Raw genomic sequence first — 16106 nt, forward strand, 5'->3', positions numbered from 1 at the left:
GGGGGGGCGCCGCCATTGCCGCGGCTCCGGGAGCCGACGGGAGCCCTGCGCAGCCATTGCCGCGGTCCGGGGAGGGGGGGGGAAGTGCGCGCCGCCATTGCCGCGTCTCGGGGAGCCGGCGGGAGCCCCGCGCAGCCATTGCCGCGGCCTGGGGGGGGGGGCGGGAAGTGCGCGCCGCCATTGCCGCGGCTCGGGGAGGAGGCAGGGTGCTTTGTCCGCGCCCGCCGCCGGCGCCACGGGCGCGGGAAAGCTCCGTCCCCGCCCGCCGCCGCTGCCGTAGGAGTGGGGGAAGCTCCGTCCCTGCCTGCCACCGCGGGGCAGCGCCGACCCGGGGTGACCGAGCCCAGTGGCAGCGGCGGCCGGCCCCGAGCTGCAGCACCGGGCTGGGCCACCTGGCCCCGTCAGCGGCCCCTAGCGGGCCGAGCCTGCACAACCTTAGCTCAGCCAGTAAACCCCGCCCTCCCGCGGTTCTGTTACTAATTGCACGTGGGTCCTCGCTGCAAATGACAGAGCGGCTTATATTCGTGTGCGGCTTATCTATGGACAAAAACCGAAATATTTGCCAACACCCAGAGATGTGGCTTATACTCAGTGCGGCTTGTATTCGTGAATTTACTGTAATACAACTTGAAGTGCACTTACTGTGAGATACAGTGGAAAGGGCTATGCCTGAAGCTAATGGATGGAGTGGATAACTAAAGATATACAAACAGTTCTAAACTCAAAGCTGCACTTCACATATTCCAGGTATAATTGTGTTTAAAGACCCAAAAATCTGAAATGAAGCAGCAAACCCATGTATATACTTGCATGTATGTGAAAGGTAAGCTAGTTCATGGTTTTGTTCAGGAGATCTTTTAATGGACTGTTCTCGTTGAAGTTGTTTGCAGTAATTTTCCCACTACCTCTAAATAATCTTCATTAGGATGCTGTTATAGAAGCATTATCTTATTTGTCACAGTATCCAAAATCTGTAACTGATAGCTTAGAGGTAGGAAGTGGGAGATGCTTTCTTAAGAGTTTCTTAGAGGTCTTGCCAGTCTCATCTGAAAGAAATGGAGGCACAAAATCTGGTGTCAATCTTGAATTACGAATTTGCTTCATTTTGGTGGATTCTAAAGAGGAGTTCACCATAAACACCAGATGTATACTCTTAGTGACTCCCAAAATGAAAATATATACTCTAATATTTGCAATTCATGTTGCTTAAACATCCCTTCTGTTTAAACAAAACAGTAAAAAAGAGAAGCCAGATAAGTGTTTCACATGTTTTATAGAACAATGGCTGTTAAATTACTTTATCTAGCATTAGTCAAGGATCTTTGATTTGTACTGTTGAATACAGTTGCGGTTAGTGAAGGGATCTTTGCATGTGGTTTTGTTGTTGCTCTTAGGAAACCTTCATATTTTTCCGTACCATTCTCCTTTAGGCATAGTCAAGCATTTAAACACCAGCAAGTGTATAAATTAAGGTTATAGGTACAAGCATGTGAACTCTTATGTATGTACAACATGACTTCAAGGAAGACAATTTCCAAAGACACTTCAGTGATATTGTGATATAGATAATTTTTAATTCAAAATGAGCTTGTTCATCTTGGGAATCAGTTTAAGGATTTTAAATTGCAGATCAATTAGTCCATTTAGCAATGCACTTTAAAAAATACATTTTCAGGTTACAATTTAACATTTGAAAAGGAAAAGCTCTCATAAAAATGGGCTTTCTAAAATGGAAGCCCAATTAAATTTATGTAGAAGTGGGTTTCACAGCTGAGTTCATGTCTTTTGGAGGATAGTGTGTTTTCATCACAGGGAGAAATGATAGTTTGTACCTAGCTTGAGTATGCAAGTTATAATATAGCCCTGTTCCCCTACCTCCTGCCAGAAAAAAAAACTATCACTCATATGAACCACCATCTGGAGCAAATTATAAAATACATTGCTTAAATAAATATAAAAGCTTTTTTGTCAGAGTTATATGGGTAAATAATTTTTCTAATAAAAATAACTTTTCATGTGTATTCTTCATCTTCTTTGGTATTGTAACTTTTGAAATATTGTAATGGATTCTAGCTATAGCTCCAAGTTTCTCCTTCATGTGATAAATCACTTTTCTTCTTGAAAATGTTGTTCCATCATCCCAATTTTCCATTTCAGTATTTTTGCTTTGGCCAATGGATGCTAATTCCTTTGTTATTTTTAAATATGTCTTTAGAAAAAACCCTGTATTTTTCATAGAGCATGAACTCATCCAGAAGATTTTAACATTTGGATTGTGTTAATATATATAGTTGGAGAGGACTTAAGTGTAGCTTTATTATATGTCATCTTTTGGAAATTGTGACTGTCTTTCCAGAGTTATGGATCATTTAGCCAGTGAGATGTGTTTTCTGGTGGGGAGGGCTTTTATCGACCATTCTCTTGACTGATGATAAATCCAACTTTTACTTAGACCCAGGGAGTTCCTTGAGTTCTTAGAGTGGCCTTATACTAAACATAGAGTAACATTTCCATACAGAAGAGAGGAAAACAATCCTTGTCTTCAAATGGGAATGCAATATGTGAGAATACATCCAGGTTTAATTTAAAAGCATTGAATGGCATGAAGTGCGCGTTTACCTCTGTATGTAAATGTTAAAATAAGGTAACACCTGTGGTGTCAAGGTACTGTGAATGCAATTTGGAAGCCTGGCTTTTTTTTTAAAAGTACTTACGTAATCTGAACAAGTCTGTGTGAAGAAATTATCATTTTACTTTACAAGTACCCCTTCTGAAATTTAAATTGTGTAATAGGAACTAAACTAGCTCCTCACTCATATGTCTTGGATTAGCATTCAAGCAGATAGGACTTGGATGTGGGGTCAAAGTTAGGTGGGATTTTAGAAGCCTTGAGGAGTAATTCTGTTGTTAACTTGTGCCCTAAGTTTAAGTCAAGCAAGGGATAGCAAGGGTGTGTTGTTCAACCAACAAGGGTGTTGCTGCTTTCATTTTTTTGCAGCATCTTTAGGAAAATGCCGAATAAGGGAAATTTTTATAAGTTTTCAAACATATTAAAGTGCTTTCAGTTCTTAGAAAGAATTGAGACCTTCATGTAAATGAGCCTGTGTACACACGTGTGTGACCGAATAGTTACAGCTTGGAGAATTGACAGCACAGAGAGCTTACAGCTGGTTAAAATGGAAAAGATGCATTAAGATGGAAAGACTGAAATCTTGCTTTTGTGTGCAACTGCTTTATATCTATTTAAAATGCAGTATAGGGAAAGAAATTTAAGCATACAGTTGAGAAATGCCTTTTGTGTTATCAGCATCCTGCTGATACTGTAATCCGAAAGAATCTGCCAAGTTCAGCACAGTGTGTTTCAGCCAATGATAAAAACAGGGAAAATGACTGGTAAGCTATGTATTAATATGATTTTCTGTCTCCTACAGGTCACTGTTTAACTGGTCCATGTCTCTTCCCTGCAACATGGTTTTGAAGAAAGCTGTTGATAGTTTGCTTTGTTCCATGTGCCACATCCACCCAAATTATTTTTCGTTACTGATGGGATGGATGGGTATCACTCCTCCTCCAATGCAGTGTCAGCACAGACTGTCTATGACAGATGACAGCAAAAAGCAGGACCTTGGTTCATCTTTGACAGATGACTCTAAAAATGCACAAGCCCCTCTTGCACTAACAGAGTCTCACCTGGCTACTCTTGCTGCCTCATCTCAGTCTCCTGAAGCTATCAAGCAGTTACTGGACTCAGGTTTGCCTTCACTGCTTGTAAGAAGTCTTGCTAGCTTTTGCTTTAACCATACTTCTAGCTCTGATTGCACTGCACAATCAATGGATATCACCCAGGACAGGCTCAGGAGGCACCATGTTCCACAGCACTTTAATAAAATGCCCATCACAGCAGACCTGGTTGCCCCTGTTCTCAGGTTTCTGACAGAAGTTGGCAACAGCCACATGATGAAGGATTGGTTGGGTGGCTCTGAAGTCAATCCACTGTGGACAGCACTTTTATTCCTGTTGTGCCATTCTGGTGCTACCTCTGGAGGACACAATATGACAGCACAACAGACCAGTGCAAGATCCAGCTTGCTTTCTTCGACCGTAACCACAGGATTGACCACTCAGCAGCGGACAGCAATTGAGAATGCAACAGTTGCTTTCTTCCTGCAGTGCATCTCTTGCCATCCTAATAACCAGAGACTTATGGCACAGGTGAGAGAAAAAATAATCATGTTTTAATTTATGAATAGCTTCAGCTAACTTTGAAAACTTACTATGTTTTTTTAACCTTTCTTTATAATAACTTGGATTTTTGTAAACTGTCATTGACTGGAAGACTGGAAAAATTTTACATTAAAATTGTTAGCTTGTCTGAAACATATAAAAATGTTTTGGCATGCTTGTCCAGTCCTGTGTATAGATTTGTATTCCTCTTGGTTTAGAAAAATATACTTTAGATCGAACTCCAAAAGATTGTTTAATTGAATAGGGCTAAACTTTTGTGAAATGGAATTTGAACAACAAGCTTCATACACATATTTAATATTACTAACCTAAGGAGATGTCCTGGGAAGTTTGTGCAACCTGTGTCCAATGAAATACGGGGTATTGCAGAATATGGCTTTGCGTTTGGCATTCTAGAGCAGATTCAACTATCTTTGTCACATTCATTAACCTTGCAGACCTAGCTGAATACAAGTATAATGAAAAAATGGGTTTTCAGCATTAGAAATTATAATGCTCTAGGAAGAAGTAGACTTCAGTAAAAGTTGAGTCAGTTCTCCGTTAATAGCTGGGATTAATAGTGCAAAATGCCATAGGAATTGTTTGCTTTAGGGATTCAAAAGCTGTTTTTATAAGTATTTTATTTTCAGTTTTTATCTTCTTGAGAAATCTATATGTTTACAGTTACTTGAATGCTTTAATCAATGTTTTAAACTTTTGTATTACAGATTTATTTGCTGCAGGTATTTTCTTCAGTGGTGCTCATTTCTGAGCTGGCTTGTGTGGTAACTGGAAGTAGATCTCAGACACTGCCTACTATGGCTGTGTAGAGTTAGATTTTAAAGACTTCAATATAGAAATATTTTAAATCTGATATAATTTTGCATTCTCAGGTTCTCTGTGAATTGTTCCAGTCCTCTCCTCAGCGTGGGAACCTCCCAACCTCTGGAAATATTTCAGGATTTATTAGGAGACTTTTTTTGCAACTGATGCTAGAGGATGAGAAAGTGACTTTGTTTCTTCAGTCACCTTGTCCAGTAAGAATTTTTCATACCATATGGTAAACTTGGAATAAATTTAGCCTTTAAATCTTAAGTCTGAGTATATTCAACTTTGAAGTGTTAGACAGCAGCTTTTTTCTGCTGTACGCATTATGGAATTCTGGAAAGGAAAGTGCTGTTGAATTGTAACTCATCATTTTAGAAGAAAATTCAAGACACTGTGTTACGACTACACAAAATATTTGTTGGAAATATACTGCTTCTGAATGATGTGGCAACTGAAATTTATCTTACAGAAGATTTTTTAATAGTACTGTTACATACTAGCAGTAAATATAGGTACAATATCTGTCCAGTTGTCCTTAGCAGTTTCATTAAAGATCAGACATAGTCAAAATTGGCAGACATCTTTCAGCAGTTAACCAAAATGCCATGAATAAATTGAGTGACAAATATGTTAATTAATTTATAAAGCAGATGTATGCTTTATGGTTCCACATGCTTCACTGGAACAGAATTACAATTGATGTCTGAAGTGCTTTCCATTGAAGGCTGTGACTAAAAAAATAGGGTAAAACCACGAGTTTCTTTAATAGATCTGCTTCTGCCATCCAGAAAAAAGTATTTGCTGCTTTGGTTTCTGCATCTCAGAATTGAAGTACAAGAGGAGATATGAGAGGGAAACTGGATTGGATAGTGTAAAATGGAAAAGGAGGCACAAACACAGTTTTAACACAAACATTTAAATGTTTTAACTTGGCTGAGTATTGTTAACAGGTCCATTGATAATGTAAAGGTAACATCAATTTTCTGTTAATTGTTTTACATAGAATAGATTTTCACAGAAAGATATGTAAATGCAGAAGAAATGTTTTGAAGTTGCCATAATTCAGTTTTTTTCTATTAAAAGCACTCTGTTCTTACTGAGATGATTTCTCCTAAAATATGTAAAGAGAAACCTTAAAAATTATGTGAATTTACAGGATATACTTGTAGAATATCCAACAACATAACTTTTCAAAGATTGACTCCCCATTTTTATCTTAAAAGTTCTTGCCAAAACTGTATTTCAGAAGCTTTGTTTTGGTTTGTCAGCAAATAATTTTTTTTTGTTGCATTGCACAACAATAACTTGGTCCTGTAAGTGCATATTAATAAACAGGTCTCCAGGGCTGTCTGAAATACATTATGGTAAAATATTTGTTTTAACTAATAGTGACTTAGTTTCCTGTCATAATAACAAAAAGTAGATATTAAGTCGAGAATAAACTTCCTTCTGAAGTCAGAACAACAGAGAAATATCTTTCTCTACTCAAAGTATATTGTTGGTTTTAAATACTTAGTTTAAGTTTTAATTTCCTAATTTTAAGTCTCAGGAACACAATTTTTCTCCTAAGAAAAGGACACATTACGCCTATGTAAAATAATTGGATTTTTTAAATCAAAGATGATATCATACTGTTTCTGGTCCTAAAAACATTGTAGGCTTTCAAAACAAGTTATTTTGAGTTATAAACTAAACATGTCCTAATTTGATGCATTTTTACTATGTACTTCCAAAGTTTAAGGATATGTCAGTTTTCTTTTTTAGTACACTAAGAATTTAGCTTTATCTAGCTGACATGGCTTTATAAGAACATAGTGGTTTAAGTTATTTCTCAGTGTTAAAGTCATAATTAATGTTGACTGTTTTTTCCTTTCAGCTGTACAAAGGCAGAATTAATGCTACTAGTCACGTAATTCAGCATCCAATGTATGGAGCTGGACACAAATTTCGTACTCTTCACTTGCCTGTCTCAACAACTCTAGCAGAGGTTCTTGATCGTGTGTCAGGCAAGTTTGCAATAGTTTTCTTTTGTTTTGCTGGTTTTTTAAATGCAATTTAAAAAAGAAAAATCTTAGATTGTTTGTTTGACCATGCAAATGATACTGCAAATATTAGTCTTTAAAACACGCTGTCTTTCATCCATTCATTAAGTTTCCCCAGATTTTGTCAGTTAAATATCCTTAAACTTAGTGATACATCTCAAGGTGGAGACGTATGTCCTGTGCAAAGGACCTTGATAAAGGCTCCATCTAATTTCTGTGGTTATACATTTGTCCGCTATATAAATATTTGCATTTCCATACTAAATGTAAAATGAAAAGTGTCATTTACATTTAGATATGAATTTTAAAATGATGCACAGTGAGAGAATAATGTTAAGGCATTAATTTATTTTTTTGTTTTTAAATTTCAGTACTTTCAGTTGTACTACTTGAATATACACTGAGAGATGAGCCTCTCTGTAGGGAACTCTGTTGATCAGGCTTTTACAGACCATAGTATGGATTGTGACACCTAAATGGTAGAAATCTTAATCTTTAAATTAATCCCACCTTTAATTTTAGTTAGGAAACAGAACTGTATGTTAAAAATTAGGGTTAATAATTTTTAAATATTTAGTTAAAGAGTAGAATTCCTACTGAAGATATCATGTCCATGACAGAACTCTCTAGGTAAAACCAGGCCAGATGCAAGTTGATTCTCTTTTAGTAATAAATAGAGCAAAAATTGTTTAGACATGTTAAATGAAAAATCAGTTTTATACATGTCTAGTTTTAAAAAAAATTAGAAAATCTAGGACTTCCTCTTTATTATTAAAATGTGGTTCTCAATAATACCAAAGAAAATTCAAAGATTGTTACAGCAATTATGTTTTTGCCACATGGGAGATGTGTACTGAGGGGTGTGCACTTAGTTGCCCATTCATTTGACGAGGTATGTATGCTCCTATGTTTAGGTTTACTCAAATGTGGACTTTTTTGGAACTCAGTGTAGATCATCTTTTAATTTATGAGACAGGTCTTCAATGAGTTAAAAGCAAATATTACTTTTTTATATCTATGGAAAATTTTTACATTGAAATTGCTGACAAATTTGTTGGGACAATAAATATTACCAAACAAGCTGATAGGAGTACTAAAATGTTTTTTGGCAGAGTACTAGATAGGACAAGATGTGTTTTAGGATTTTAATAGAAAAATACCCATTCTTAGGTAAATGCTTGTATCTTAATTATCAAGGAATAGTTTATTATTTTTGGTGGAATTCTATATTTATTTACTGTCCAGAGAGTCATGTGTGAAATGTGACTAAGGTTTTTCTAACCACAAGCTGCACAAACATCTCATTACTGTAATGGGTGGGATGGTCACTTCCTATGAGGTAGGGATCAGTTGTTGAGCAGTGACATAAACTGTACTGAGTGGCTGCCTTAGTGGTGTGTTGTTGTCAGCTTGATTGCTGGTGCCAGTGAGCACTGAGAAGGAGAATGTGATGATGTGGTAAATTGTAATGTCTGTAATTGAAAATGGTCAAGTGCTGACTTTGTAGGGCACCATAACTTTAGGGTTTGCTACAGGATTGTTACGCCTTGGCTTTGTGGTTCTTCTGTGGCATTCCATAAAGTCCATGGTTAGGACAGAGTAAAGAAGGCTTGAATATAAGCGGAGCAAGCTGTGTGTTTGTGGTGGGAGACATAAGGGGTGAACTGGGGTAGAAAAGAAAGAAAAGACTGTTGCCACTACAGCAATAGGAAGTCATGAAGATTCTGTTTCAGAATCTGTCCCTTGGGTTAACTTCTTTTTTCTTTATTACTGTTAATGTCTCAAATTAACAATTTCATACTTTCTGCATTTAAAAAATCAAAATAATCATATTAATTTCATACTTTTTTCCCCAGCATTTTTTTTTAAAAATGGGGAGAAAGGGGTCCTAAAATCATTGATAGATCTGATGCTTGCATCATTTCACCATTGGAAGAAAATGTGCAGTACACAGCAGATAGGATTGCCTGGATGAATACCAGTTGTTTTATATTTCATGGACTTTAGTCTTGAGTTACTGCTTGAGTCAGAAAAACTGAACGACAAATGTGGATATCACCTGAGTAGTTAAAATAGCATTGCTTAACCTTCTTTAGTAATTTCATTAATGACCTTTAAATTCCCCAGCAGTAAGTGGACATTAAGTTCATGGGACAAAAGTAGAGCAACTCTGAAATTTAGTAATAGTAATAATGATTTTTGAAGTTTTTTGAAAAGCCAAAAACGTACACAGTCTCATAGATTCATTTGTGTGTGTGTGTGTATACACAAACACATATGTGGTTGTATACACACTGATCTATACATAGAGTGTATGTGTGTGAATGTTAAACCCTAAGTGTCAGTAGTTTCACACTCTGTATCTTTTTTCAGTCTCCTCTGCTGTCTAACAGAGACATAACTAATGTCTGCAGGCAGAAATCAGAATATATTTCCAAGCAGGCAAACAACCTCCCTTGCATTACCTCACCCACTGGTGGCACACAGTTAGAGGTAGCTGGATGGTACTACTGGTCTTGAGTCTGGTTATACCTTAAAGCTACTGTGGCTATGTGGAAACAAGTTACTACTCAGAAGCAATTAGAGAATTACTTGGCCATTTTTGGTGCCAGTGTTGTACCGTACAGGGTATGAAATCGTCCGTTGTCACCAATTACCAGTGATTTAATAGATTAGATTTAATAACTTACTGGTAGTTGTGATCTACACTAGTAATTGAACCAAAATGGTTGAACTGCAGTAATCTTATGTTCTCTTAAACAAACAACTCAAGATTTGGTTGTGTAATGTACTTTAGGCATCTTCCAATTTAAAAGTTCTGAAATTGGATCAGTATGTAAAAAGAGATACCCAGACCCAAATACAATAGCCTATTTAACTAAGTCTGCAGCTGTATTTAAAAAAAAAAACCAAAAATGTTCTGGAAGGGTTTTTGTTGTTTTGTCGATTTTTGGTGGGTTTTTTGGTTCACTGGGTTTGGGTTTGCATAGGGATTTTTTGCTTAATCTCATTTTTGGTTGATTGCAGTGATTCAGTGGGTTTTTTAATGTGAAAACACTTGACTCATCAAGTAATGGTTTTAAACTGTAACAAATTAAAATTGTCAGAGAACAAAGTTTTGGGGGAAGAATGAGACAGAATTACTGTATTACCTTAATTCATAGATATTAACATAGGTATTGCTGTCTGTGTTGGAACTCTGAGATGCTACAGTAGTTGAGAATAGCCTTATTAACAGCTTGGAAACTAATAATATCAACTTAGTATCTTGACATGCTTTTCTTTCCTCTTTCTTTGTCCTTGTCCCCTCCATCCCCATATAGATACACCCAGTATTACAGCTAAGCTAATTAATGAACAGAAGGAAGATAAAGAAAAAAAGAACTATGAAGAGAAAGAAAAAGTTAAAGCAGAAAATGGATTTCAGGACAATTACAGTGTTGTTGTTGCTTCTGGTATGTCTTTTTCTTCTGTCTTTTATAAAATGGATCTTTCTGATGTTAAAAGTGTGTGTGGAGAAGAAATTATCTACCAATAATTAATTTTATTGCTAGCGATGGTTAGAAAGATTGTCGTACCCAGTAGTAAAATTGCGATGCAACTGACTGTTAGGCAGCAAAGATTGATTCCTGGTGAAACAGCTGCCTCTTGCAGATTATACTTTGACAAATTTGTCAAATATATTATGTATATCTAAATATTAATGTCAGTGATATCTTCGTGGATGCTGTTGCTAGGGTATTTTACAGCATTTTTTAAAGACACTTCTGGAGCTTAGAGGGTATTGTTGCTTCTACCGTTTTGCAGTAGCTGGTGCAACAGAGTTTAATAACCTCTCTTCCCAAAATATGCTTTGGAAATAAAAGATATCCACATACTTTGCATAGCAACTAATGGTACTCTGCTAAAAACTGTCAGATGGAGATGTTGACGTAAAACCATGTTGTTCCACTTGGAAACAGCTAGTACTGGAGTTTCTTTCAAAGCATTCAGTTTATAAAAACTAATGAGTTGAACCTTCAGAAGTTTTTTCATATAAGCCCTTTTCCTGCAGACCTATTGCTGGAGGATATAGATTGAACATAGTAATTTTGCAGTGGTACACAAATGTTACAGTTCAGATGATGGCTGTAGAAGTCCATTAGACTTTCATTTTGAAGTTGATTAATGAACTTCAAACTACTCCCTTCCTATCTAGCTTTCTGCCACTCTTGAGGTACCTCGAGTTCATTCACACTTCATGAAGCATAAAGCAGAGATGCTGATTTCCTTTGACTTTTGGCACCAATATTTCTTAAGCTTTTTATTTCAGGTTTTAGATGTAGATACAACTCTTAGACCAAATGTTGAATAGGACAGCCGTTTCACTGAACTTGGTATACATTTAGAACAACATAGCTGTGTTAATTACAACATCTTTATCTGACAAGGTATTTACAGCAGGTACCACTTAAGCAAGTGAAACATGTTTTGGTAGTGTCTAAAATAGTAATAGGTACAAGCAAAGGGTTAAAACACAAAAAAAATCACAGAAATAGAAATATTATGCCAAACTTGAAGATAGGGCACAGCATAGTCAGCCATATCATTCCAGCTGCATAACTCATCCTACTGCCTAATATAGCCCATTCTCTATTCAAAAGAAGCAGATTTCAGTTTTTCCAATTTTCTTCAATTTATTAATAGTTTAAATGTAAACTTATTTCATTCACATTTGTTTTTACTACCTGTTTGTCAACTATTTTCTTCTTTTGTCATTCATTTTTCTTTTGAGGGTTTTTTACGATCCTCAGAATCTCAAGAAGTTAAAAGCATTTAACTTTTTACTTATGAGTAAAATTAATAGAGGGAGAAGATGGTATTTGCAGCCTGATCTTCCTGAGGCAAGCTAGTTTAATGTACTGAGATTATGGGACACTATGTTCTGCATTAGAGCTGCTTCTAATGACCAGCTGAAGCCAGTGTTTTACAGCATTTGGAGTGTGAGTGTTGTTAGTTTTGTGGCAGCTCTTGGACAATGATAAGTTAGTAATTGTCTATCTTTGTGTCTTGACCTGCTGGCTTTTTACCTTGGTCTGTCACCTGCACAGAAAGGTATATGATTGCAGTATAATTTTGCTGTACCTTAAGTCACCTTAAGCTGTCCTAAGATAAAGCAGTCTTGCTGTGTAATAACAGTAAGCTTTTTATGTAGCTATTCTGCCTCCTAATTCATGTAATGCTTACTTGAAATGTTACGGGGCCAGGGAACTTGAAAAGCACTTATAAAGACACCTTTCATCACATGTGGTGTGGGAATCAAGGACATTCCCCTGGCTTCCTTAGATGACTCGAGACCCAGGCAGGGGACTCAGAAACTTTGGCACAATGCCCAGAACCCCTGTGGTTTCGATTTCAGCCCTTGGGAAAAGCTACCATCCTTACATGAAGAATTACAAGTCACAAAAAATAAGTAGAGCATAAGTTAGATTGTTATAAGGTAGAAAAGTAAATTTTTAAAATTGTTTATAATAAGGGGTCTGGAGTCAAGATGGAGGAATTTAGGCATGGTATGTCCTTCTTTCTCCTTCTTCATGGCATCCATCTTTTGGGTGAGGATGGCACTTTTGGATTGGTTTGAAGTGAAACTCAACTGTGCAATGTAGGTGATATGCATTGGAAAGTAGTTGTAAACAACATGTACGTAATTTATAGTATAAAAGATAACTCCTGCCCCAAGGGCGGGGAGTGTGCCTCAGACTGACCTGCTGAACAGACCTCAGCTGGTAAGGGAAAGAATTCCTTAGATAAGAAAAAATAAACAACCTTGGAAACCTCCGGAAACAGCTTCTGACTCTTTCTTCGGTGCTGGAGCTGGAAAGCAAAGACTTTAAAGACAAGGCAGGTGATTGTCTCAAGGCTACAGGGACTCCACTATCACAACTAACAGCCACAATGTGGTACTGTCAGTGCTGCAGCTAGTCACCTTTGTAGGCCAGACAAGTGGTAATTATCTATAATCTGTGCTGAAATGCCTGTCAATTTGGAAAATTGTGCCTTTCTTCCTTTCAGGTAGAAAGACAGCCTAAAAAAGTCTTGCTGTAGGGCCCATTGTGAGACACTCTCTTTAATGAGAGCAGAGTCTGAATAGCTTTTGCTTTTTTATGCATCTAGTTATGGTTTGGTGTATGTGTGGGTCTTAGGAGAATGCATGGCCTTTTAACTAAAAATACTAGGATTATATCCAAGTGTTTTATACATAAATGTTATTCTAGTATTTAATTAGCCAGTGAAGGTGTCTATCATTGAAGGTTCTGAGTGTGTTGTATCTGTGCTAACTGAAGGTATTAACTACTAGAACAACTTGAAATTTTTTTACTTCTGTACTAGGTTTGAAATCTCAGTCAAAAAGAGCTGTTTCATCCACCCCTCCCCGTCCACCATCAAGGCGAGGAAGAGTGATGGCAGATAAAGTTGGTGGTGCTTCCTCAGGAGGAGAATCTTCCAGTAAGACCATTAGTGTTCCAGTCTTTCATCTGTACCATAAACTACTACCAGGTAACTTCTATAATACATTTTAAACATCAAAATTATGGTCTTTTCAGTGGCTGATACATGATCAGGAAGTTGTTACAATGGTAATGGGCATTAGCATCTTGGAAGTGTGGAGCCCTTTTGGGCTGATGGACAGCTTTCAACTGGAAGGCGTTGTAAGATCAGCAACTGCAGCATTGTAGCATTCTGGGGCCAGAAAAAGGTAGCAATTATATTGATCTCCCTTGAAGTTTAATGTTCCTAAAAAAAACTCAGAACACTTCCACTTTCACTCACAAATGATAGCAGAAATATGAAAAACATATTTGCAATCAACAAAGTGGCCTGTTTTCCAGTATGTAGCTGGTAAAGCTGTCTCATGATGGGCATGTAAACAGTTCTGTATTTGTGATTGGTCATGTCTTCCATAGCAGACAGTTATTACAAAATAAAAAGCCGTGTGAAGAAAATCTGTGATGGGAAAAAGGCAGAAAACTTGGTCACTTGCATAACAGCGAGGCATTTTTAATTTTTGTTTTTCCTAAGACACAGTCTTCAGTTGAACAAACAGGTTGTTACTAAGGAGCTCTTAGATGTTGTTTTACTTGCTTAAATACAGTCAAGATGAAATGGACATGCTGTTATATGATCTAACTCTAAAACATTTCATGTATAAATCTACTTGCTGTCAGGCAAAATTTTTCTGCCTTGAGATTAGCTTCTAATTTCACAAAAGAACATATCTCCAACCAACAAAGTGACCAAAATCTAAATTAGAGTAATTAATTTGGACTGTATTGCATGTGTATTTCAAGTCTACACTGCTGTGGAGAAAAGTAGTCCTGGCAGTGCCCTTCTGTTTTTGTTTTTTTTCTGCTGAGTTCTGCTGTCCCGACACAGTAGCTAGGTTTGAGATAAGTAGACCTGGAAAGGAATTGCCAGTTTCTTTGTTTTCCACTTTTTTCGATAGCACCCATTTTACCATCTGGTCACACACATCTCTATGCCCCCACAATTCAAGGGTGATGCAAAGGTGGTGTTTAATAGAAAGGGACAGCCAGTACCTACTTAAAATGCACATCAAATTACAGCCTTAGCCATTTGTTAAATGTGCCAAGTGCTTGTACTCTCAGCACAGAGCTGTCTTAGGGAATGTTGGCATAGATCTTTTTGATGATTGGTTCCAAACTGATGGGGCCCCTTTTCCCAAGAGAACAAATGGTAAAATTAAGACCTTAATTTGGAACCAGATGATATTTAGTCTACTTGGCATCTGTGGTGCAAGTAATGAATAGCACCTGGATATGTATATTAAAATAACCCCAATCAGAATTTTCCTCTCTGACTTGATGCCATTGTTGTCTAGGTCAGCCATTACCAGCTGAAATGACACTTGCCCAGCTTCTGACTCTGCTGTATGACCGCAAACTCCCTCAAGGATACCGATCAATAGATTTGACAGTTAAACTTGGCTCCAAAGTAATCTCAGATCCAAGCTTATCAAAAACAGACTCATTTAAACGTCTTCACACAGAAAAAGGTGAGTGTTCTTACTTTTTGATGTACTGCTTTTAAAAATGTTTTTATTTTGGACAAAAATTGTTTTGATTTTCTCAATGAGAAATAGTGATTTTCTATACTTTCTTGGGTGATTTTCCTGAGCTGCTATTTTCTAGACAAGAGCTAAACTTGGTGATAAAGTACAAATTCATTACCTGCCTAAATTGTATCCATAAGGTGCTCCAATATGGTTGTTCTGGTTTCACTTTTCTTTTGTCATTGTACTATTGTATGTGATACAATTATGATTGTATAGATATAGTATATTGTATTTCTTGACATATATATCAGTTCTCTCTAGTAAGTGTTTGTGCTGCTAACAAGGGCGTATTAAGTAACCCAGGAGCTGTTTGAGACCATATGGATTAGAGAAGCCTATGACATTTTTTATTGCAGTATCTTAGGTACCAAATGCTGCTTTGAAAATGGGGATTTCTCTCAAGCCATCTAAGCAGGTCTTTTAACTCCAGCTTTTAAAAATATTTAACATTTTCTAGTATAATATATTTCTTGGCAATACTTCTGCCAATTGCTTGCTATCTACATGGTAGGAAAGGGAGGAGATCTATCCCAGGAATCTGTTCTGAAGTATTTTTATGTCATTCCTTTAGGCAAGACTTAGAGAAATGGGACTTTGAAATTAAACTAATTGTGATCTTCTGATCATCAGCCTGCTGACACAGCATGAAATTCCAAAATTAACCATTCGGTTCTTTTAGGACAGGGGCTTCTTTTAATAACTGTTCACTTGATAGTCTGTTTTTAGAAAAGAAACAGAAGTGTTGGAGAAAAACTTAAAATTGTCTTGATATCTAGTCTTAAATAAACACTTCACGACTCTATGCAGTGTCTGGATATACAGTAATTTCACAACCATAAGGCACACCTCCGGGAGCCGGCAGTGGCAGCTCCCTCCTTCCCCGTGCAGCTCACGCTGGA

At 37.1% G+C, this 16106-nt stretch overlaps 1 protein-coding gene across 5 annotated transcripts in view; it reads left to right on the forward strand.

Annotated features, from left to right (window-relative positions):
- Positions 1-16106, forward strand: part of BIRC6 (baculoviral IAP repeat containing 6) — a 179546-nt gene that overhangs the window by 99357 nt on the left and 64083 nt on the right. For all 5 annotated transcript variants that reach the window (XM_033056380.2, XM_033056376.2, XM_033056377.2 and 2 more), the window contains exons 55-60: positions 3432-4212; positions 5118-5261; positions 6929-7058; positions 10418-10549; positions 13464-13631; positions 14974-15147. In XM_033056380.2, the coding sequence (XP_032912271.1) occupies positions 3432-4212; positions 5118-5261; positions 6929-7058; positions 10418-10549; positions 13464-13631; positions 14974-15147 (1529 nt within the window). The remainder of the gene's footprint in view (positions 1-3431; positions 4213-5117; positions 5262-6928; positions 7059-10417; positions 10550-13463; positions 13632-14973; positions 15148-16106) is intronic.

This window comes from Catharus ustulatus, chromosome 3 (genome assembly GCF_009819885.2).
Source record: "Catharus ustulatus isolate bCatUst1 chromosome 3, bCatUst1.pri.v2, whole genome shotgun sequence".
NCBI lineage: Eukaryota > Metazoa > Chordata > Aves > Passeriformes > Turdidae > Catharus > Catharus ustulatus.